The sequence below is a fragment of the Salminus brasiliensis genome, chromosome 25 (assembly GCF_030463535.1).
Source record: "Salminus brasiliensis chromosome 25, fSalBra1.hap2, whole genome shotgun sequence".
In the NCBI taxonomy this organism is placed as follows: domain Eukaryota; kingdom Metazoa; phylum Chordata; class Actinopteri; order Characiformes; family Bryconidae; genus Salminus; species Salminus brasiliensis.
The window spans coordinates 145,098-169,883 of record NC_132902.1 but is presented as its reverse complement, the minus strand read 5'-3'; the positions used below and the strand labels follow the sequence as shown (position 1 = coordinate 169,883).

Sequence of the window (24,786 nt, the reverse complement as noted above, 5' to 3'; positions counted from 1 at the left end):
CACACACACACACACACTACTGCATCCTGTCACTCTCTGTATAGTCGGTGTATCTGTGGGGCCGGCCAGCTGACCTGTCTATTGATTACACTGACAGAGGAGGTCTTCTCACACACACACACACACACACACACACCCACACACACTCACAGACACACACCGGTCTGGCCTTATCTGCTGGACCCTGCTGGTAGAGTGGGGTCAGTAATCTGGCAGAGGAGAAGGGCGGCTCTGTTCAACAGCAGCGTAAATCAGAAGCACCCGGGACTCTAAACTCACTGACTATAGAAGTCAATGGGCAGATGCTTTAAAGGGGCAGTGCAGTGATGTGTGTCCTGCTCTCTGTCTGCTGTATCTGATCCGTATGACGGAGTAACAGGCAGACAGTGTTTTTGTTGCGTGTAGCCCACTGGCGTATTAGTGTTAGCTTATTAATTCATTAGCTTTATGGTACAGTTGTTTTTTTTTTCACTATTTTTTGGACCCAGGTCTGAACTGAAGGCCGAGCTCTTACAGTCCCAGTCATTAGCTGCTCTCTGAGGCACTGAGGGTTCTCCTCGGTCCTGGGCTGGCCTGTATCAAATCAAATCAAATCAAATTTTATTTGTCACATACATAGTAATACACAGTATAACTTGCAAAAAATTAAAATAAATAAAATAAAAGTTACATTTAAGTTAAATTTAAATTAAAAATAAAATATAAAAATATGAAAATATAGAAATATAGAAATAAAAGAAGCAAGAAAATATACAGATGGAATAGTGCGTGTCTGTATGTATATATATGTATGTATTTATCTGTATGTGAGTGTATGTGTGAGTTAAAAAGAAATGTACTGTATGTTATGGTGTAACGGAGGTTCCACTTTATATTAATTTAATGTAAATATGAAATTAATATACATTTATATTGATTTTTTAATATAATTTTAGTGGATTTGTTTTTATAAATATAACAAAAGGATTGACCCCATTGAAATAAATAAATAAAATAAATAAATAAATGTATCATTATTTACATGAAAGCTTGGTCATGTTAAAGTACATTAACTGTTTTGTAAATTTTACCATAAAATCAGCCCCATTCATGCAAATTTAACAGAAAAATAAATTATATTTTAAGTATTAATAATAATGAAATAATAAAAAATCTGTCTTGTAGATTTAACTGAATCATTAGCTCATTAATACAAATGTAAGAAAGAGGTTCTCTTTAATATGAAATGTTAATATAAATCTGTTTTGTAGATTTTACTGTAAAGTTGGTCTCATTAATGCAAGCCTAGCTGTAAAATTCGGTGGCCAGGCCGAGTGGACGAGGACACAGAGACAGAAGACAAGGTGAAATTACCCACAGTTCCATCTGGAAGTGGGCGGGAAGGTAGTAAGAATATGACTCCGCTGGCGCTCGTGATCCAGAGCGATGTTCTCCTCAGCAGTTGGCGTTCCTCCGCGCTGTAAAAATACCCCTGCTGTAATTAATCTGCAGAGCTCTCCCAGCTCCTACGGTCAGTTAGCAGTTAGCGTAAATTACACAGGAGACACTTCCTGCTGGCTCAGACCCACCGACACCAGAACACGGAGAACCCGGGAACTTGGCCCTAGATAACAGGCCTTATAGGGTTACTGTACTGTGATGGACAGACGGGCGAGGCTGCTCCTAATATAAGCTTTTTATTAATTATCATAAATATATTATCCAAACATGAGTAAATGGGTCCCATGGTCGCCGGTTCACTGGTGGTCCTTCATTTGAGCACTTCCGGTAGTACTGACCACTGCATACCGGGAGGGAACCCCCCACACATGGACTTGCCTGATGTTCTGGAGACAGTCTGACCCAGTCATTATCCAGAACATCACAGTTTGGTTCTTGTCAGAGAACTGACTGTTCACTTGCTGCCTAATAGATCCACCCTCGGAACCACAGGAACCAGATCATCAGGGTTCTTCCCTCCAGCTCTCAGTGGTGCTAATGTTATGGCTGTTCTGTAGGAGCCGAGAGCCGAGCTGCAGATCGTGCGCCGGATCGAGGGCGTCCTCCCGCAGTCTCGGCTGGAGATGAAGGGAGCGCAGAGCAGCTCATTAAAAATGAATCCTTGCTGACTCCACCGCGGCCTGGATTTACGTTCGCAGGGATTTTTTTGGGAGGTTGTGGCTTGGTGAAGGAGAAGATAAACAGGATGCTAAATTTAGCCTTATTTACATCCATTACGCTGACGCAGCAGTTCCATGCAGGAGGAGGGGAAGGAGTGCTCACAGCCTCACAACACACCCCTGACCTCCTGCACGGCAGGGAGGACTGAAGTCCTGCAGAGAGCCAGACTCCTCCTCCCAACCGCGCTGTCTTAGCCCTCCAGCTGGGAGTCAACCGGGCCACGAACAAACTTTTACATTAGATGGTTATAAAGGGTAAAAAAACCCCAGAATTCACTGATATTAATTTAATCTCCACTAGGTGGTGTAGTAGAGCACCTGTTTATAAGCAGATCAACTTCAGCTCACGGTGAGAGCTAGCCAGGGTAAAGCACAGCCTCCAAACATGGTGGAGGTAGTTTCACACACTGCTACAGCTCACAGTGAGAGCTAGCCAGGGTAAAGCACAGCCTCCAAACATGGTGGAGGTAGTTTCACACACTGCTACAGCTCACAGTGAGAGCTAGCCAGGCTAAAGCACAGCCTCCAAACATGAACCTATTGGCATCATGCTGCCTAATGCCACATCCTGACCTGCTCTTGTCACTGAATGCAATCAAATCCTCACAGCAATGCTCTTCCTCCAGAATCTAGTAGAAAATCTTCCTTGGACAGTAGAGACAGTTACTCTTTTAATAGCCGTGATTTAGGAAGAAGCAGTGAATGACCAGGTGTCCCAATACTTTTGTCCATATAGTGAAAGCCGGTTATTTCACTTGTTATGAGCATTATTTCTTAAAATATAGACCCTGATCTTCACAGGCCGTCTTTGAGCATTAGCGCTCATAGGCATTAGCCTGACCTTCCCGCTTAGCCGCTCAGTTTAAAGAAAAATCCATAATTCCAATTAGCAAAACTGGGCTCGGAACACCATGCGATAAAGCCCTGATGGTCCAACAGCAGAACTGCAGCGCGGCCTCCGCCCAGGCCCGGCTCAGAGCAGCATTCCAGCGCCAGCAGAGCCGAGTAAATTATCCGCTAGCATTTAGCCCGCTGATCCTGTTAGCAAAGCCAGTCGGATTTGAAAACGCTTTGTGTGGGTTTCCCTACCCGAGCTCGGCTGAAGCCCGGAGTGTGTGACGGGCCGAAAGAGGGGGGCTCGGCAACCTGGCTAAGGTAACGCCAGCAACCGCATGCTAAAAAAACACTGCAGCGCAATCTTAAATTAGCGGCCTCCATCCTCGGCTAGTCGTTAAGAGACTAATTCGGCCGAAGAGCCGGGCCTCAGTCCTCAGGATACAGGGAACCGGGGGGTAGGAGTGTGTGTGTGTGTGTGTTCTCTGAGATCGCTAGCATGTGTACTCATTAAAAATCAAGGCTAGCAGTGTGTGGAGTGTGGACTAGTCATTAAAACAGAACAAATCCTGTATGTTATACAACCATGTCCCGGGTCTACCTCCCAGGCGCCTTCGGGCTTGCCATGAAAACACACACACACACACACACACACACACACTTTTCTCTGACAAAACTGTTCATGCATGAAACTGTAACACTACTCCTTAAACCTCAACATACGAGCTCCAGCACATCCCCGGCTCTCAAAGCATAATTAAACACTTAAGAGTCTCTCAAAGTGGGGGTTGGGGGGTTTGGGGGGTTCTAGATAAGTTCCCCCAGTCAGAGCTGTGGTTCTACAGTGGAGGTTCTAGATAACCTTCCCCAGTCAGAGCTGTAGTTCTACAGTGGAGGTTCTAGATAAGCTCCCCCAGTCAGAGCTGGAGTTCTACAGTGGAGGTTCTAGATAAGCTCCCCCAGTCAGAGCTGTGGTTCTACAGTGGAGGTGAAGGGAAGCAGACGTCTGAAGCTCTACTAAAAGCTCCTCACAGAAAGTTCTTCACCTAATGGTGATGAAGACGCTGCCTGATGCCTGAGACACCGTTCTACCAGAGTTCTGAGAAGAGTTCAGCTCTAGAACCTGCTTTTAGAACCAGATCATTAAAATGGTGGAGGGATACATGCTGCAGGGTGTAGTGCAGCTACAGAAAGTAGTCCCTAAAGAAAACTGGATTAGTTCAGATTCTCTATTCACTATTTTACCTTCATCATCATCATCATCATCATTCCATATAAAACTCAGAAGACTCTGACATTTTTGTGCAAATTTTAAAACACATAAAGAAGATAAATAAGCATGTCAAGGACACTTTTCACTACAAAGTACGCTCACAGTATATTTAGTAAACTGGTGTAGAGTTCCAGAACCTGATGGAATTTGAAACTACAGTTGGTAAACTTGGTAAAAGTTGGTAAATGTTGGTAAACTGTAGAAATTATATTATGGAACATTGTACAGTGTTAAATTTACATATTGGAAAACTGTACAGTTTATAATATTGATAATTGGATTGGATAACTTGGATACCTCTACCGTTTGCATGTTGGCACACTGTACAGTTTTAAAGTTAGAAATCTGTGCAATTTATTCTTTATAAAGTGAATCTTTTTACAAAGTAAAATTCCAAGATTTGTCTAATAGTCAAGTCGGAAATCGAGCAATTCTCACATCTGAAAACCGTACAGTTTAGAACATAAATAGTTTACATGACTGACAACTGTACAATTTCTGTACAAAAAGTGGGTAATTGTACAATGTAAATGTCTGGAATGTTTTGAAAAATTCAAAAACAATTTGTATGTCCTAAAATTGTACAGTTTTCAAAGTCAGACAATTTGCATGCTGAAAAACTGTACAGTTAATAATGTGAATTATTATTCTATTTACATTCTATTTATAGCTATAGCTATTTATTCTATATATCTGTCAAAATAAAAAAGTTACTGCTGGAAAAAAAAAAAGTCTGAAAATTGTTTACAGTTTACAGTTTGGAAACCTGTACAGTCTAGAACATAAATAGTTTAAATGAAGTGGGTAATTGTACAATGTAAATGTCTGGAACTTTTTGAAAGAATCAAAAACAATGTCCTAAAATTGTACAGTTTCAAAGTCTGTACAGTTAATAATGTGAATAATTATTTCATTTGTAATCTGTCCAAATAAAAAAAAAGTTACTGCTAGAACAGAAGTCTGAAAATCGTACAGTTTACAGTTCGGAAAACTGTTTGGAAAACTGTACAATTTTCAAGTTGAAAAAGAAAACGATACGTCTCGGTCTATGCGCTGACGTCCTGACACGACTCAAACGCAGTATAAGACCTTTATTACAGGTGAGGAATAAACCTCAGTGTCCCACTCCCACCAGGCACCGCGAGACGGAGAGCGAGGGAGGGAAGATGGAGAGTATGAACTCAGGCAGAACAGGAACCACTGATGTAATGGCAGGCGGCGCTGACGCTTACTAAGATTTCTTTTGGTCAGATTGATGTTTTCGATGCTGAACTCTCATATCTGCGTTCACAGCCGTCGCGGCCGGCTCCAGCTTATCGTCGTCTACGCTCTGATCAGGAGGGCACTATGACAAACATCAGACGTTCGGTCCTCAGAGATTTCAGCAATTTCACAAACAGAAATAAAAGCTACGGGTATTACCTGATCGACACATCAACAACAGTGCGGTGCAGGTTCACTGCCACCCAGATGACAGATAAACAAGCCACAGAAATGTAAATAAACGAACAAACAAACAAACAATCAATCTTTCCAATGTTTGGCACCTTCCTGGGAGAAGTCTTGTGTTGTTGTTCTTGCCGAAGAAGCACTTAAATACCAGGAGTCTCTGTAAACGTAGTCTATAAGAGGTGGATGAGGTGGACATGGACGTTACCGTAGCGCGTATGTGTGACGATGACCTTCTGAAGTCTCGTCTGCGCTGGAGATGTTCAGCACACTGTGGGGTTCCTGTTCATTCACATGTGTGTCCACCGTGAGAGATGTGGATGGTCGTGGTCTTGAGTTTTAGAGTTTGTCACAGTTGGCCTCCGGTAGCTTCCCAACAAATAGCTGTGTTTGTGTGTTAGTGAGGATGTGAGAACCCAGCAGACAGACATAAAGCACTAGCGTCGGTGATCGCTCGTCTCCGGCAGTTCTCGGGGCAGAGCGTGAGAGCATATGGAAACTCTACGTGAACACTACAGGCCTTCCCTACGATTTGGCTTACCACAGGGCTCCGGATTTAGACGGGAGATGGATGCATGTTTGTCTACAGGTCTCAAAGCTCCACCGCTCGTGTTTCATAACAGAACAATTAGGGGCGCCTAATCGGTCCTATTCATTTTTTTTTGCTGACCCTTCATGTTGTTGGGCTGCTGTGGATGTTTTGAAGATCACTTGCCTTAACGTGTATTCAGCTCAATAAGCTACGTTCTCTCCAACCCTAAACCCTTAACTGGCTTTAATAATCAACTAGTTTCCACCACAGTTTGAACACGACCTGTAGATAAGCTGTAGCTATAGCGCACCCAAATGAAGAATTAACAGTTCTGAAAATCGGATCGTCCTCCCATCTGAAAATCGGAAGAGCCACCTAACCACCTGAATATGTGATCTGGAATGCTGGTCCTCCTTTTTGCCCCCCACATCCAATTTGCAACACATGGAGACCCTAAGGGTCAAGAAGGACTGGTTCGAGAACCAATGATCTTAAACCCAGAGACTAAACCCAGCCAACAGGAACCTCATTGTTACAGCCCATGCTAATCTCACATGGGTCCCATCTAGGCCCTGTATCCAGCATACAATCCAGATGGGGCCCATGTTTAACCCCTCCTGGCCCCATTACTGACCCTGTGGGGCGTCCATATTGGGCCAACATGGAACCCGAGGGCAAAACATCCTGGTTTTCATTTTGGGCCACCCATACAGGCCTCACATGGACATGTTAGCTGGGGATTAGACTCAGTGGACTTCAGTTTATCCAAAGCAGGTCCAGTCTCACTCTGCTGGGTTTCTGACCTCAAACAGGATGTGATCATCAGGTGGTCAAGCTCAACGTGGCATTGCAGAAGTTAGTTTGGGTTAACTCTCTTCCTCTTAATCGCCAGCTTTCAAGACTGGAACCTAGCTAACACCCAAGGCCAGAGCTGCTCAACCTGGTCGTTGAGGAACACTAGACAGACCTAGTATGATGGGAAGGGTAGTCTAGTGCAGAGGTCTTCAAATCTGGGGCTTGAATCCAGTCCTGGACTTGGTAATCCTTGGTAGGTGTGGTACTCTGTGACTGGTCAGTTCCATTAACTGTTGCCTTGACTTCCAGAGAGTGGACATCCAGGATCAGGAAAATGGATTCAGGGTCTAGATTGGAAGACCTGGGGTATAGGGTGGTCATGGGATGTTCTGATAAATGAACCCAACAATCCTCTCAGCCTCACGCTGACGACTTAATCACACTCATCTTCAAAAGCCAACTTCTATTATTACATTAATGTTAATTAACTTGATGTTATTAAGGCTAATGTGTGACCGGAGCTCCTGAGGGCACTGTAACTTCAGCGCTCTCAGCTCTCGACTGATTACATGGTTTGCTTTGTTCCCACCTTCAGGTGATAATCACTGTTTAGCTGATTAAGCCTGAAAAAAACAACAACAAAAAAAAACGTCCCTCTAGACTTTCCTACGTGGATCTTACGAACCGAGATTTCACCTCAAATAGATCGCAAGGGAACCTTGAGTGTTTTGATTTTGCCCGTGTCAATTCTCAATTACAGCGTATTGATCTTGCTGCTGGGGTGATGCTCATTTGGAAGCCGGGGTGGGGGGTTGGGGCTATCACAGTGGGTTGGAGTTTTTTCAACGCTAAAAGCTCAGAAGACACTCGTCACGTGAGGATCGATATCGTTAAACAGGCTGAAACCTGACGGCACTTGGTGTTTTTTCCAAACGTGGGCAGTGACTTCACGGTCAAATGTTGGCCACATGCAGAAAGTTAACATTGTGCAGCACATCAGAGAGTTAATACCAGAGCTGCCCGCGGCTACGCTAACCGTCCTAATTCTGCCAAATGAGAGTCCGTTCTGCAGGGCCTATTAAACCATATTGATTTAAGGAGCGATTGTGTCGCTACGGCCTGCCCTGGCACATCAACTCTGCTGTATTCGTTTAGCAAATCAATTAGCATAAAGGCCATTGCTTCCTGCCTCCGTGGCCTTTATGCCATCCAAAGATCATATGGTGACTCCAGAGGGTAATGACCTGACTGGAGAATGCACAATTAATTATAATCACATTTTCAGTGGCGGGCAGTGTTAACAATATCAGCACTTCCATGACCCCATGACACCTACCCTACAAAACAGCTAATTAATTTACCCAATTAAGTTAGCCAGGCGAGAATGTAGTGGCCTAAAAAAAGAAAAAAGAAGACATGGCGATTAATTACATTTGCCCAAACCCCCCGTACCTACTCCTTAGTCAAGAAAAGGAAACTCTCCGGACCGACAGTGTGAGAGTTGCTGGGTAAGCTATAATTTAAGATGCAGGCAGAAAAAAAAAGAGAGAGAGAGAGAGAGAGTGTGTAATCAATCGAGGTTAAACCCATTTGAGAGTTTCTACCCAGTCGCATTCAGGGCTCGTGTTCCAAACACATTAATCCCAGCGTTAGACAAAGTAAACAATAGGACATGACTGTTCCACATCGACAGTGTAATTTAGCCTAAGACCTAGACTCAATCAATCGCCAGGACTTCCACCACTCCGACTGCCACCGTCCGCTAATTACACACATATCTGCAGCAGGGTGCGCATCTGTGTCGGGATGTACGGATGCAGTGTTATGTGATCAGCAAGCCTAGCAGCACTCTGGCTAGACCTACTACATCTGATGCTACATCTAGCTGCCAATTGGAAAGGCCCTGGAGTCCTCTGGCACGCACGGCCTTCACGTCGCAGGATCCTCGCCTTAATTCAATTCTCCTCCTAAATCCTAAATCGCCCGCAGACCTCTTTCCTTTTGGTCACATTTGTGCAGGAACCACAAATGAACAGGCGGTCGCTGGCAAAATATGGGAAGTATAATAAATTAGAACGGGCAGCGAGGAAAAAAAAAAATAGATATCTATATAAATAAATAACTGCTTCAGTATGAATCGCTACGCTTCCTGAATGTAAAGTATATCCAGTCCAGAACGCATGCCCAACACGCTGCAAGGTGCATGGGTAGATGTCTCGAATCAACGAGCATGCTTCGCTTGAACAGAGATCGAGGAACAGGACGTCCAGACTCTGGGCCGAGGCCTCAGCCGTGCTGGATTCAAACCCTGACGACAGTTATGAATCTCCATAAGCTTCGACCAACAGCATCCCTACAGACTGGAATCAGGTACTGAGTGGACAAGTGCGGATTAGTCAAGTCTATTTCCTCTCAAGTTGCGGTTGAAAATAGTGCAAGTCGGTGCACACAACAAAAATAAATAAGAAATAAGACATTATTATTTGGTCGTTCTGAACGCTTGGAGTAATTAATTACCACATCTTCCTGTGCAATTTTCATTGGTTGATGATTTACTCTTCCGTAATGACTCAATCGCATGTCTCCGTGATGGGACCATCTCTGGGACCAAAGTACTTGGTTTAGTCTCAAGAGTACTCACGTACGAGCTCTCTCTCTCTCTTTCTTTTCCTTGTGCCTCTCCATCAACTCACAGTTTCTGCTGTGCCGACACCCCCTTCCAGTAGTCAAGAATGTCGTGCAAATCCTCGTCCTTGGCGAACTGCACTTTCTTCCGGAGCGCATGGCCAGCTGCTATGTAGGCCTCCTCACGGGGGCTTTTCTTGTAGGGTCGAAAGCGCTCCCAGATTTTCAGCGTGGTCTCGGAAGAATACTCCGGGCTGGACGAGTACCCCGAGTAATTGTGGTGGCGAGGCGATAGCTGGGAATAGGCAGTGTCCCTCTTGGTGCGAGAAAGGGGCTTTAGGAAGGAGGCTTTCTGGGCAGGGGAGTCGATGGCACCCTCGTAGTAGAGAGCGGGGAAGGAGTGTCGGTGCTCTGAGCAGTGGTAGTCTGGGTGCACCTCGAGGAGGTGCTGTTGCGCCGTGCCCCCTCCACCTGAAACTACAACACCGCATCCACCCGAACCACCACTGCCACCGCCGCCTCCCCCTCCTCCCCCGTTGCCACCTTCTCCCCTGCCATTGTTACCCCCTTGGACACCAACTAGAGGCAGCCTCTCAAGGGGCTCCCCGCACCCAACAGGGCTGCCTTTCTCTGGGAACTTGGAGGAATCTGGGCTAAGAGGCTCGGGAACATCCAGGCTATAGACCCGAGCGCTCTTCATGGACCCCCCAGAAGAGGCACCACAGCGGTTCTTCACGTTGCTGAGAACGACAACGGCAGCATCGGCACTCAGCTGCCGCTGCAATGGCCTTGCGGCCGTGGCAGGGGGTGGGTCCCTGTAGGGAGGTGAAAGAAAGCCACCTCCACTGATGCCTGGTCTCTCAGACAGGGGCAGGACAAGAGGAACGGGTGGTAGAGGGGAGATTTTGGGAGAGGACATCATCTGGCATGTCTCTGTTATTGTTGGGGACAGAGGGATGAGTCCTCGGGCTGACGAGGTTATGCACTGTGGGGCCGAAGAAGAGGAGTTTTCAGCCATGGTGGAGGCAGCAGCTGCCACCGCTACAGAATCCAGCTTTAGCGCGTCGATGCAGTTAGTGATGATCTGGTTGACTTTGTCCACCTCCTTTGCGATGGTAGAGATCTCTGAGGTTGAGCCTCGACCGTCGTCCTCAGAGTCCTCTCCTGCATCGATCCCATTTTCTTCCCTGACAGTCTCCTCCCCTGCTCCCGGCACAGCTCCATCTCTTGCTCGTTCTTCCCCACAGGCCGACGTTCGCACATCCATGTAGTTCCCCTTGCTGGCGGCCAAGGCCTCTGAGAAGGCCGTGGCCATCTTCTCTACCTGTGGAAGTGCAGATAGGCGAGAAGAGCTGGTGTTGGTGGAGCTGTGGAGCATTCCCATGCTTGAAGAAGTGGACTGTGGCATCTTGCTGTGATGGTGCTGGTGGTGGACCTGATCGTGGAGTTTCTGCAAGGCTGACGGGTCGTTGGCGGCAGCGGCTGCCGCCTCAGGCCCATAGCGCATTTCCAGAATGGTTTTCTTCACGCTGATGGACTTCTCTTTCTCCTCCTCAATTCGCCGCCTGCGTAGGCAGTAGTACACCAAGCCCAACACAATGACCATGCCGAACAGACAGCCCAGGATGGTCATTATGTAATGGGTGGTGGTCGAGGGACCAGCACGCAGGTCATCAGGGCCTGGAGATCGCGTAGCAAAATACAGACAGGTGTGGTTGTACCGCTGCGAGTTACGAAGCGAGGCTACACAGAAGGTGTAGTCTGTGTGGGATTTCAGGTTGTTGAGCGTCACGATCTCTTTCTTTTTCTTAAGGTTTATGATATCAGACACGTACGTGTGGTTGTACTGCACCAGGATGTACATTTTGCTGTAGGGACGGGGGATCTGGACCAGCAGCGAGGCCGAGGTGAGAGAAACCGTCTGCAGTTTAATGGTTGGGCTGTATGACGGGCCTGCCGTTACGGACACCGTAGGCTGATGATACGGTCCCATCTGGTCTGAAATATCTGGTCCTATTCCGGAAGCATCCAAGTCAGGTGGCAGGGAGGTTATACCAGGAATAATCACCCCATCCTTGCACATGGACGATAAGATGGAGCGGGCGTTGCGCCCACTGTGACTCGAGATTGGGCTTAGCAGAGGGTAGCCAAACAGTTCCCTTGGGGTTTCACACTGCAGCCTGTCATAGGTGTGGGTGACATTGTTAAAGGCTTCCAGCCAGGTTAGGAAGCTGTAGAGCTCACATCCACAGTGGAAAGGATTCCCAGCAAGCTCGCACACCATCAGACGGCCAAGAACCGTGAAGGTGGACGGGTCCAGCTTGGCCAGCTTGTTGGAGGACAGGTCGAGGCTGCTCAGACTGGGACATTCCCAGAAGGCGTTGGTGGAAATGACCTCGATGAGGTTGTGCTGCAGGAACAAGCACTGCATTCTGCCCAGGCCTCTCAGCATCGCTTCTGTAAGGTTGGTCAGCTTGTTGTATCCCAGCTGAAGCACCTGCAGGTTGGCCTGCCCGGCGAAGGCCCCATCCTCGATGTAGGAGATCTCGTTCTTGGTGAGGTTGAGGTCGGTGAGGTTGGTGAAGCGGCTCATGGAGCTGAAGAAGATGGCCTTGAGCTTGTTCTCGTTCAGGCGCAGATCGTGCACGGTATTGTTGATGTGCTGAGGGATCGTCTCGTACGGTGGCTGGTTCTGGCTGCAGATAGCCAGCCATACGTAGCCTTTGTCCCCCTCGATAAGCCAGCAGTCACCCCTCACTAATGAGGGGAGAGGGAGGAAAATCAGGGGAAGGAAAAGGAGCGCGAGGGCAGTGGGAGAGGATTTAGGGAGGCTGAACCTGTCACTTGTCATGTTTTCTTGGTGTCCGAGGGTTGGATTCGCTTCGAGAGGGGAAGGGAAAGAGATTAGAACCCGAAATAAGAAAGAATGGCCACAGTCGACAGAGAGCCAAAAGGATTACCAAGACACAATTTCAGGAAACGGGTGTCCCGAGGGCAATCACTGCTGGACCAGACACAAAGCGCCAAACATGGTCCCCATTTTAAGTGTTCCGCATTATAGGGTTATAGCATCGCTCTCTGCTGCAGTGACTCATGGCCTCTGACCTTTTCACCGCACTCTTCCAGGAAAGCAAGTCCACAGGTCCGGTTCACTCAATCCACCGAGTCGGTCACCACAGCATCTGAGAAGGAGAAACAGAGACAAATGAGTGCCGGGAACATTTATGGATGTGGTCTATCAAACGTGTACAGATGAGAGAAGATGTTATTATACAGCAAAGGTCCAAGAGTCCTCCCTTCCATTCAAACTGCCCAGAGTTCACCAGCAGATCCGATCCGCCTGAGAGTCGCCTGAACACAGCTTCAGCTTTCCAGGTTTAAACCTGAGGAATCTCCCTTTTCCCGTTCTGGTGCTTTGAACATCCCCAACCTGCTTCGGAGAAATTCAGTTTACAGCCCTCAAATCCTTTATTCGCAGGCCAGAGTCTATAAAATGCAAATGAAGCCCACAATAAAACCAACCTCTGTCTTCCCCCTGCTGTGTTTATGAGACAACAACATTTGGGTATAAAATCTTATTTGCAAACACAGAACAGGAACCTGCTTTCGTGAATCTATTAGCACAAGCCTGGTCTTGCGGCCTGTGCCGTGCCGAGGAACACGGGCCTTACTGGTATAACTGCTATAATAGTATTTGTTGTGGATGATTGTTGGTATTACTCCTCGACTAGACATATAGTTCCTCCCTAATTCAGAGTCTTATGGGATTACGGGGCAGCTCCTCCACGGATTAATTCTGGATTATCATAATCCCGACAGCGACCGCGTAACACGTTCTGTAAATCTTACCAGCGACCCGCTAGCTTACACAGCACCGCAGTTACCGAGATCAGACTTCGTTTCTTTGTCCGATGCCATGATGGAAGTGTTCTGTGGGCTGAACTCTGAATGGACCCCAGATGTAGCCCTTCAGCAAAGACATGCTTTGGCTTTAGTTTTACTCCATGAGGCTAACAGGGGCAGGGGCGGTTGTATCCCCTGTATCCCCATCAGGATGCGACCGAAGTGCCTAACCCACAACTGCTCCCTGGGCAATACAGCCAGGGCTGCCCACCTATCCAGACACATGTACTCACTGTTGGGTGGGAGGAAACCGGAACCATACAGACAGTGACCAGAGAGAGAGGATCGAACCCACAACCCACTAGGCCCTGGAGCCTTGAGACACACACACTACCTGCAGTCCCACCATGCCACCGTGGAAAAATTGGGTCAGTCAGGTAGGAGACTGGTGTAAAGTGGTGTGTCTGTCCAGCCAGGGAACTGAGCCCTAGTCTGTCATAGGGAAGGGTGTTGTTGTTACCCACTACACTATCCATAGATACATGCTAACTTCTCTTAAACCACTCAGACCTCATCCAGGTCTTCATTAAGGTTGGCGCCTACTTGTGGATGAGGTTCGTGGTATGTTTAGATGTAGCAGTGATGTAGCAATGATGCAGCAGTATGGTGGAAAAGAGCGTCTACCGAACACACAAACAGTCAACATGTAGCGTGCTAATTGTGAGCCACAAGCAATACAAATTCAGCCTGAGGAGCACAGCATGCTAATTCCAGCATTCGCCTTGCTGTGAGATGACTTGTGTCTTCATGCCGGGAAAGTGGTCGCGTTTTGCGTTCCTTTGCAGGAGAAGCTTTTTACACAAATCCCAAACGACGAGGCGAATCTCCCCGGGATAAATTGCACCTGTCCTCCGCAGCTGCTCCAGGAATACATATGTGCAAGTCCATTCTGCGGTGGTCAGTCCTCATTTCTGCAGCTTTCACACGCTGCCGCAGCCGACGTCCTTCCTGGCTTAAACCCGCGATTGAAATTGACAATTCAATTCCAGCCCTGAAGCCGATCAATTTGCGCTTGACCCCTCAACTCAGTCATAACCAGGAGATAGCCGCGCTCGTCCGGCCCGATCTCGCTCCAGGCCTTCATTGTGTGTGTGTGAGAGAGCGGGAGAGCGAGAGAGCGAGAGACTGCGCGAGAGAGAGATACGTCTCGAGCTGTAGATACAAAGCCGTCACGTCCAAGAGCGCGAACTCTATCTGAATAGTCTCTAAGGCTGCATTCAAATGTAATCATCTTTCTGGTTGTGCCGTGGCGCCGCTCATAAAGAGAGCAGTGTTTAAATAGAATAGCTTCAGGAAGACGTTCTGCAGCGGCTCTGTCTCCGCAGGGACGAACACAAAGAGCCCGGACCGGCAATCACAAAGAAACACACTTTAACGTGTGTAGTGGGCTTATTTATCTATATAAAAGTAATCACAGAGCCCACAAACGCCACAAACACAGCGAGATGGAGTGGGTAATCTGTGCTCCGCAGTGTTTCTACCGTACGTTCTACTGTTCCTCGTTAAATGATTTAAATATACTGTATAGAAATGCTGCTTTACATTAAAGCAGGTCTTCTTGCTTATTGCTTATTGCTTAAAGCTTAAAGCGATAGTTTGGCCCTAAAAAATCAAATGTACCCAGTAACCCACCCTGCACACATATTACATGGGAGCTACACGGCTAACACCAGTTAGCCTACATCACTGTTGTCTAAACACTGCAAAAATAATAACTATTATGTCTTATGTGAGAATATTATATTATGTGTTGATTTATGTTTGATTTTCATTGATAGACACAAGAAATTATCTGCATAATTTGGCAAAAAGAAAAAATTACCTATGTTATTTCTTTAACAAGTTAAATTATCTGCATTATGTCTTGAAAAGACACAATTACCAGTATTATTTATTGCTAAAAGTAAATAAATCTGCATATAAATGTAAACAGTTATATTATCTGCATTATTTCTCAAAAGTATTGTCTTTAGGAAATCTAAATTATCTGCAATAATTCTTGAATCGGGTAAAATGATTGCAAAATATATCTGCATTATTTATTGAAAAGAGTTGAAAATTATTTGGCAATCAATTATTTAAGCCACTTAAGGTCATTCAAAGTGCGGATTTGGTGGGTTTGGTGTGAAACGCTCGGTTCTAGATAACCTTACCCAGTCAGAATTGTTCACAGTGATGGTGAATAAAAGTAGACTCAGATTCTCCACTATTTTACCATCATAATCATGCCATATAAAATATATAAAAAAGAAGACTCATGTAGCTTCACTGGTGGGTTTGGGTAGGAAATAAAATATGGGCTGTATCTGTGTTGTTGTAGTCATGGCGACCAACTTTTGGTTTAATTCAACACCACTGTAAAGAAATCAGAGTGGGTCAGTTTCTCTACAGTGAAGCTCAGTTTCACACCGAACCCCCGACTCTGAATAAACTCTTCTCACAGTCTGAGTAATGGGGAGTGAGAAAATGACCCTCACTCTGAATGAGTTCTACGATGTAGTAGCTTCCATTACTTGGTGGCTACAGAACTATTATTCTAAGAGTGTTCACCAACCCGTCTTCTTCATCCCAGGAGGGGTATAGTCTGCATCCAGGCCTTATACGACCACAGTAAGGATGGAATAGCTGGGAAAACACTGGAGCGCTGCACATAAACCTGAAATGAGCTTTTGATGATCCTCTTTCTCTCTTTATTTTTCCACCTCTCTCTGTTTCTCTTCCTCTAGCCCTTAATCTCCAGACTCCTGAGGCTTTAGTCCTTCATTACTGTCTCTCTCTCTCATTCTCTCTCTCTCCATCCACCTGAGTCATATCATTTAATGTTTCTCCCACTTGACTCGCTCTCTCCTCCTCTTCCCTTCACTACAGTTCCAACGGCTTTATTACCGCTGCTAATTTACAACAGTATCGGCAAACAGTCCCTCGCTCGCTCTCTAATCTCTCTCTATCTCCCCGTCATGGTTCGATTCGTACCTTTCCCATCCCTCTATCCTCCACCAAACACACACACACACACACACACACACACATACACATACACATACAGATCCACTCCAGTGATGATCTAAATAGCGAGTCCTCACAGAAAAGCCCCAGATCTTCCTGTGGTTCTGTTTAGGTCCAGCAGGCCCTAGTCCAGCCAGCCAGACACCATCACTCCCATCACTCCCATCACCATCAGCTCACTCTCAGACAGAGTGTGGGAATAAGTCTCAAAGTGTACCGTTCACTCCTCATTCAGCTTACAGCAGTTTAGCCCCACCCATTCAGCCTACAGCAGTTTAGCCCCGCCCATTCGGCCTACAGCAGATTAGCCCCGCCCATCCGGCCTACAGCAGTTCAGCCTCACCCATTCAGCCTACAGCAGTTTAGCTCCATCCTGTCAGATTTAAGTTACAAAGAGGTGGAGCTCTTAAAGCACAGTGTACCCACCCATCCAGACAGTGGTGGTCACGGCACACCCACTGCTCCAGACTAGACCCTCGCTCCATCTTCCTCCTTGCTCTCTTGACCCTCTTGCCTTTACCACAAAGCTCCTTTCAGAGTGAGCAGTGGTCTGCCTGAGCCCACCGTCCAGCTTCCTTCCAGCTTCCTGCTGGCAACGTGTTCCAGTGCTTCCTTCATAAGAACCCAAGTGCTTGTTCCTTCTCTCTTGTCTTTACACCCCCCACCACCACCGCCCACCACCCCACCACCACCACCTCCACCTCGCTACCAGTCCCTCCTGCAGAATGTGAGATTTAATTAGGACCAGAGGCAGACAATGCTAATTACATCTTCCCGAGCAGGTGGACCAGGAGACGGCAGGGAGCCTCATTCACAGCGAAATCAAAACACGGCATTAGAGCCCGCGAGAGAACGAGAGCGCGAGAGCGCGAGAAAGCAGGAGAGAAAGAGAAAGAAAGAGCAGCAGGCTCCGAGCGAGAGGAAGCCACGCTACAGCAATCCCAGTTCACAGCCCACTGCGAGCAGACGCTGCTGTAGCGGAGCAACCACACTGTGTTAGCATACACTACATGTCCAAATGTTTGTTCAGCTGACACCCACACATTGCTGACGCAGATCAACATGATGACCCTATTGGCTCCATGCTGCCTAATGCCAGGTGTGGGCTAGAGGGGTATAATACAGCCCCCCAGCATTGAGCTTCTCTGGAATGATGGTGGAGGAGCTCCATCCAATAAAAACTGAAGTCCTTTCTCTTATTCAGGGTCTAATTCAAGAGCCAGAAGCTCCGCTAATCGATTAATTAATTAATCATCTAATCATTCTTAGTGAACCTCCCCTTTATACTTATTAATGAGGGGGCGTGGCTTCAGAGAGGCACTTAATTCGGCTGCTTCTGATTCCTGTTAACGACCTCATTCACCGCTCTTTAATCAGGGAGAGAGAGAAGGGAAGCAAACATGCAGAGGTGACGACATTATCTACCCCCCCCCCCCCACACACACACACACTCACACACTCTCACACACACACACACACTCACACACTCATACACACACACACACACTCACACACTCACACACACACACACACACTCACACACTCACACACACACACACACTCACACACACACACACACACACACACACACACACACACACACTCACACACACACACAGGGAGAGAGAGCAGCGTCCCCCAGAGTGATCCTGCTCCTCTTACAGCCTGAGGCAGTGATGAGAGTCATACATCATAATCACTAACCCCACCTCCGCTGCTCGCTAATGTCTCTCTCTCTCTCTCTCTCTCTATTTTACTCCACCCACCCCCTCCCCAACCACAGTCCGGGCTCAGGTGTGTCCAAACCTCCAAGTTGAACCTATAAATATAAAAACTCACTCATTTGATTCTGATATGACATTAATGTGTGTGTGTGTGTGTGTGTGTGTGAGTGTGTGTGTGAGTGTGTGTGAGAGGGAAGCCACAGTGTAGATTAGATCCATTTCCTGACTGAACAGCTGTGTGATTTGAGACTCTCCACTGAAGGAGAAGATTAATCAGAGTCTGGCTCTGTTTTCTTTGTTTACTCTGAGTTTCAGTCGGAACCCGAGTAGCTTCTCAGAACCAGCTGTTCTAGACTGCCGTTCAGTCTCCTGCAGGGAGGAGGGGCGTACACTATGGGAACCTTCGAACCATCTCCAAAACCTCAGTAATTAACCAGTAATTTGCTCAAGCAAATGTGTGCTCCTCCACAGCTCCAACCGCCACTCACCCTAATGAGAGACTGTAGCTCCGCCTCCTCAGTGTATATCACAATACCTACATTTAGAGCGTTATTAATATTCACCCTAATGAGAGACTGTAGCTCCTCCTCCTCAGTGTATATCACAATACCTACATTTAGAGCGTTATTAATATTCACCCTAATGAGAGACTGTAGCTCCGCCTCCTCAGTGTATATCACAATACCTACATTTAGAGCGTTATTAATATTCACCCTAATGAGAGACTGTAGCTCCGCCTCCTCAGTGTATATCACAATACCTACATTTAGAGCGTTATTAATATTCACCCTAATGAGAGACTGTAGCTCCGCCTCCTCAGTGTATATCACAATACCTACATTTAGAGTTATTAATATTCACCCTAATGAGAGACTGTAGCTCCGCCTCCTCAGTGTATATCACAATACCTACATTTAGAGCGTTATTAATATTCACCCTAATGAGAGACTGTAGCTCCACCTCCTCAGTGTATATCACAATACCTACATTTAGAGTGTTATTAATATTCACCCTAATGAGAGACTGTAGCTCCGCCTCCTCAGTGTATATCACAATACCTACATTTAGAGCGTTATTAATATTCACCCTAATGAGAGACTGTAGCTCCTCCTCCTCAGTGTATATCACAATACCTACATTTAGAGCGTTATTAATATTCATCCTAATGAGAGGCTGTAGCTCCTCCTCCTCAGTGTATATCACAATACCTACATTTAGAGCGTTATTAATATTCACCCTAATGAGAGACTGTAGCTCCGCCTCCTCAGTGTATATCACAATACCTACATTTAGAGCGTTATTAATATTCACCCTAATGAGAGACTGTAGCTCCGCCTCCTCAGTGTATATCACAGTACCTACATTCAGAGTGTGTTATATATGTATGACTGCAGTGTCTGGTACAGATGTAGAGAGTGATGCAGTGTGCTTTCACTTTGCTGTCGACTCAAACTGCTTTTGAATTATGCATCATTTGCTCCATCCCACCATATTAAAACACACTCTCAGGCTCATGGAGGTGGGCATCAGGGATAAGCTCTACAAGCTGGAGCAGAATACACACAGCTGGGGGAGGCTATGAAAAGCCTAGGCAACGCCACTAAGCACAACACATCAACATTTGGAGACACTGCCTCCTCCGGAAATGCTCTCAGTACGGGATATTCATAGTGGGAATGAATGCTTTATTGGAGAGGAAGGAGACACACATAGTCCCCACCGGTGTAAGTCAAGCTGAAGAGATGGGACAAGGCCAGTGTGAGCAATTATAGAGACAGGACAAAGCTACAGAAACTAATCACTGAAACAGGACAAGGCCAGAGGAAGTGATCACAGAGACAAGAGATAGGACAAGGCCAGAAAGAGCAATCACAAAGAAAGGACAAGGTCAGGGGAATCAACAAAGCCAAGAGATGAGACAAGTCCAGAGGGAGGAATAACAGAGACAAGAGCTGAAACAAGACCAGAGGGAGCAACGACAGATATGGGACAAGGCCATGAAGGAGCACTGATTGAGACAAGGGATAGAACAAGGCCAGAAGGATCAGTACCCGAGACAGGAGATGGGACAAATCCAGAGGGAGTGATGACAGAGACAGAAGATGAGATATGTCAAGAGGGACCAATAATAGACATGGGCAAAGGACAGAGGGAGCAATTACAGGGGTCAAGGCCAGAGGGAGCAATAACAGATTTGGGACAAGGACAGAGGGAGCAGTGGCAGATTTGGGACAAGGACAGAGGGAGATATAACAGATTTGGGACAAGGACAGAGGGAGAAATAACAGACTTGGGACAAGGACAGAGGGAGAAATAACAGACTTGGGACAAGGACAGAGGGAGAAATAACAGATTTGGGACAAGGACAGAGGGAGAAATAACAGACTTGGGACAAGGACAGAGGGAGAAATAACAGATTTGGGACAAGGACAGAGGGAGAAATAACAGACTTGGGACAAGGACAGAGGGAGAAATAACAGATTTGGGACAAGGACAGAGGGAGCAATGACCGATTTGGGACAAGGACAGAGGGAGCAATGACCGATTTGGGACAAGGACAGAGGAAGCAATGACCGATTTGGGACAAGGACAGAGGAAGCAATGGGACATAGCCAGTGGGAGAAATGACAGATATGGGACGATCCCGGATTTGGTCAGTAAGGTGACTACACCTGTAGCCTCCTCCGACTACTAGAGGACAGTTCAGTGACCTGGAGACTGTCTCACAAGGTTAGACATTTAGCAGACTCCTCTCCAGGGTCACCTACAAAGCATGCAAACAGTGGACGCCTGTCATATCTGCTTCTTCCTGGTCTGGGTCACGGTGGGTGGGTCCAGAGCCTGTCCGGAACCATTGGGCACTCTCATTCCCTGCAGCATCGCCAGGAGGCAGACAGTGCAGGACAAATCAGCCTAACGAGGCGCTGAGTGCGGGAGTTTGGTGGCATTGCAATTCGTCTCTCGTGTGGGTGAGGGAGGGATGTGTTGGATATGGAGCGCATATGCTGTCGACTGAAACAGAAATACTTTCACTCTCCCCCTCACTAACACACACACACACACACACACACACACCTCGGGAAGGGCAGAACTGTCTGGAGTGCTTTTGGATCTGCAGGAGTGTGTGTGGTCTCCCAGTGACAGCCACCATGTGTTCCCTGGCCTGCCTCAGAGAGTCCCTGCCAGAGCTTTCATGCTGCCTTCGAGTGCCAGCTCCAAGTACATTTGAAATGTCTGCCAGGCCTGCTGCCGTCTCCTCTTCATCATCATCGTCATCATGACCAGGGCAGCTGCTTCTCGTGACCCCTTGACTGCTGAGTGTGTCGCTCCAGATGGGTTCATCTCCCCACAAGAGACAAAACGCTCTGGCTGCATCAACACACATTTCCTTCTGCTGGAGATACACTATGTGTCCAAATGTTTGTGGACAGCCCTTCTAAGGGATACATTCATAGGAGAGAATACGACTCTCTGGAGTAGATCAACGGTCCAACCATTGAAGAGTCGGTCCCGTTATTGGCAGATGAGCAGTTGGATCCCTGGCAAAAGTGCCAGGTCAGAATGACTGGCCATGGTCTTTCTAGGTGAGTCTCTATTTAAGCCAGGGCACTGTTGTTTATAGAAGACACCCTACATCAAAGCAGGAATGGGGATCTGAGGGCCGCAGAGCAGCGTGAACTTTACCGCCATCTAAACATACTCCAGCTGCTATCAGCGCTCGGCTACGACTCGGCACCTGGCACAGATCACCTGACTGCGGCAAACTGCGACATCTAACCCAGAACCGACCTGATTTGACTAAACCCCTTTCAGTTCCTACAGCTCCCATAATCCAAAGCATTACCTGAACATCTGTGGTTCGTTTAAAAGAAGAAGCTCTAGAGAACAGTTCTTGTAGATGAGATATGTGAGTGTGAAGCCTCTAGTCTTAAAGAAGCTTCCTATAATGTAAAAGATCCACAGATCTCTCAAAGGTTCTTCTGTGGCACTGCTCAGAGAATCACTTCTGGAGTTCTAGATTTGTAAAGAATGAATTAAACTCAAAAAGAACATTGTTTGTAAAGAAACACGTGACTGAAACGTTTATTATCAGTTAGAAGTTAGAATATAAGTTAATATAATACGTTCTTTAGACCTTCTTTGCTCTCACAAAAGTGAGATTAGTGATTAATCGTGATTGATAACTCACAAAAGTCATTAATCGTGATTGATAACTCACAAAATGTGATTAATCATGACGGATTACTCACACAATGTGATTAATTGTGAGTAATAACTCACAAAAGTCATTAATCGTGATTGATAACTCACAAAAGTCATTAATCATGATTGATAACTCACAAAAGTCATTAATCATGATTGATAACTCATAAAATGTCATTTGTCTTGATTGATAACTCACAAAAAGTTATTAATCGTGACTGATAATACACAAAATGTAGTTTGTTGTTATTAATAACACACAAAAGTGCTTAATCACAATTAATATCTCAAAAGAATGTGATTTATCACAGCTTCAGGGCCAAGCCGGGGTCGAAGTCAACACAGATGTTTGTGTGTTTTTCGGGACAAACCGACTCGGACTCAAATTCCTGCGTGAGCGGCGGTGAGCCGAACAGTCCCGCGGAGCTGAGCTGCGGAAGCTGGAGCTCTTATTCTCCTACATGACCCAGAGCGCTACGAGCTAATTAACAAATAACGTGGCATTTTGATTTCACCACCAAGCTAATTAGGGCGGGAGTGTGTGTGCTGCTGAACTGTACAATACACACACACACACACACACAGAGTACAACAGGCCTGTCTGTGGGTGTGTGAGTGCGCTTCTCAAATGAACTGGAGTGGATTATTTTTCAGGAATGCGCTGCATCCATTACGCCCAGTAGAAAACTCGCTAGAGCAGCGCTCTCGGCTCCTCACGGCCCTTTTTTCCTGCCCTGAGAGGAAGACCGTGGCCTGCAGAGGCATAACTGCAAATTTGCTGCCCTCTAACCCCGCCGCCCGCTGACCCTGAGGTGTGTAGACGGTGACCTGTGGACTCTATCAGTCCGTCCCGTCACTGTTTGAAGATTGGAAACATCGAGAAGCGCGAAGTCATTTCAGCTCGTCCTGAATTATACAACAGGCAATTTAGGCAGCGCTAGCTGGAGGGAGGACTACAGCGGCCGGAAACAAATACAGATGCATTAGCGGTGTAGCCATGGAAACGTCACTAAGCAACAACTCTAACACAGTGACAAAAAAGAGTGTTTGCTCCCCCAGTGTTATATCTTCAGAAGAACTGGCCACATTAACCAGCATCTTTTGAGGCTAAAGTAGCTAACAAGCAACAGGAGCTTACACCACACCAATTAGCACTGGAGCTAGGAGGCTAATGTGGCTAACAAGCAACAGAAGCTTACACCTGCTCAAAAAATCCCAAAATGGTCAGCTCAAACTGGTCAAGCTGGTTAAACTGGTTAAGCTGGTTGACCAGCTTGGCTCTTGACCAGTGTAGAGCATGTCTGTATTTGAGGTATTTGAGTTTGATGGTTTAGCCTGACCAAGCCAAACAACCAGTCTGACACATCTCCACACTGGTTGACCAGTGTGACCAACACTAGACGCTGTGCTGGTCAGGAGCTGGTTTACCAGTATAGGGAGTGTTTTCACATGAATGACCAGCTTAGATCATCTGAAACCAGCTACCAGCAGCAGAAGCTGGTCTTGACCCCTCAGCAGGGACCACACCAGTTAGCACTGGTGCTATGAGGCTAATATAGCTAACAAGTAATGGGAGCTTGGTGATACCTCAGCGATTAGCACTGGAAGCTAACACCGGACAGTCGCCAGAACTCTCCAAACCACTAATAGGCCGGTCTGGAGACGTCGCCGGGGGCAACGGAGGGGTCTGTGTGTGGAGCCCGACTGGGAACCAGAACGTTTTGTCCTCGGGTTCCATGTTGGCCCCACATCTGGGTCCTGTTAACAGTGTATGTACACCCCCACCCAGAGCCCACCTGGAAACCCACCTAGCCCACGTTCCGCCCATCTGAGCGATATTAAAGAAAAATCACCAGATTGGTTTATAAAGATACACTATGTGTCCAAATATTTGTGGACACCTCTTCTAATGAACGCCTCCAGCTACTTTAAGCTGCACCCATTGCTGACACAGATGTGCAAATGCACACACAGCTTGTCTAGTCCCTGTAGAGAAGAAGTACTGCCAATAGAATAGGACTCTCTGGAGCAGATCAACATCATGACCCTATTGGCTCCATGCTGCCTAATAATGCCAGGCGTGGGCTAGAGGGGTATAAAGCCCCCCAGCATTGAGGAGCTGTGGAGCAGTGGAGGAGCTGTGTTCTCTGGAATGATGGTGGAGGAGCTCCATCCAGTACTTTTGGATGGGATGGGTTTAGGGAGTTGGAGATAAGGTGGGGTGGAGATCATCATCATCATCAGATCCTCACAGCTGTGCTGTTTTTAATCTCCTTGATTTCA

The 24,786-nt window shown here is 46.8% G+C and overlaps 1 protein-coding gene across 1 annotated transcript in view; it reads right to left on the bottom strand.

Moving 5' to 3' along the window:
* Window positions 1-1,086: 1,086 nt before the first annotated feature.
* The window catches only part of elfn2a (extracellular leucine-rich repeat and fibronectin type III domain containing 2a), a 143,796-nt gene continuing 120,096 nt past the window's right edge, over window positions 1,087-24,786 (bottom strand). Inside the window, exon 3 of the mRNA XM_072671345.1 lies at window positions 1,087-12,849. Coding sequence (XP_072527446.1) covers window positions 9,732-12,518 — 2,787 coding nt within the window. The 5' untranslated portion in view covers window positions 12,519-12,849 and the 3' untranslated portion in view covers window positions 1,087-9,731. The remainder of the gene's footprint in view (window positions 12,850-24,786) is intronic.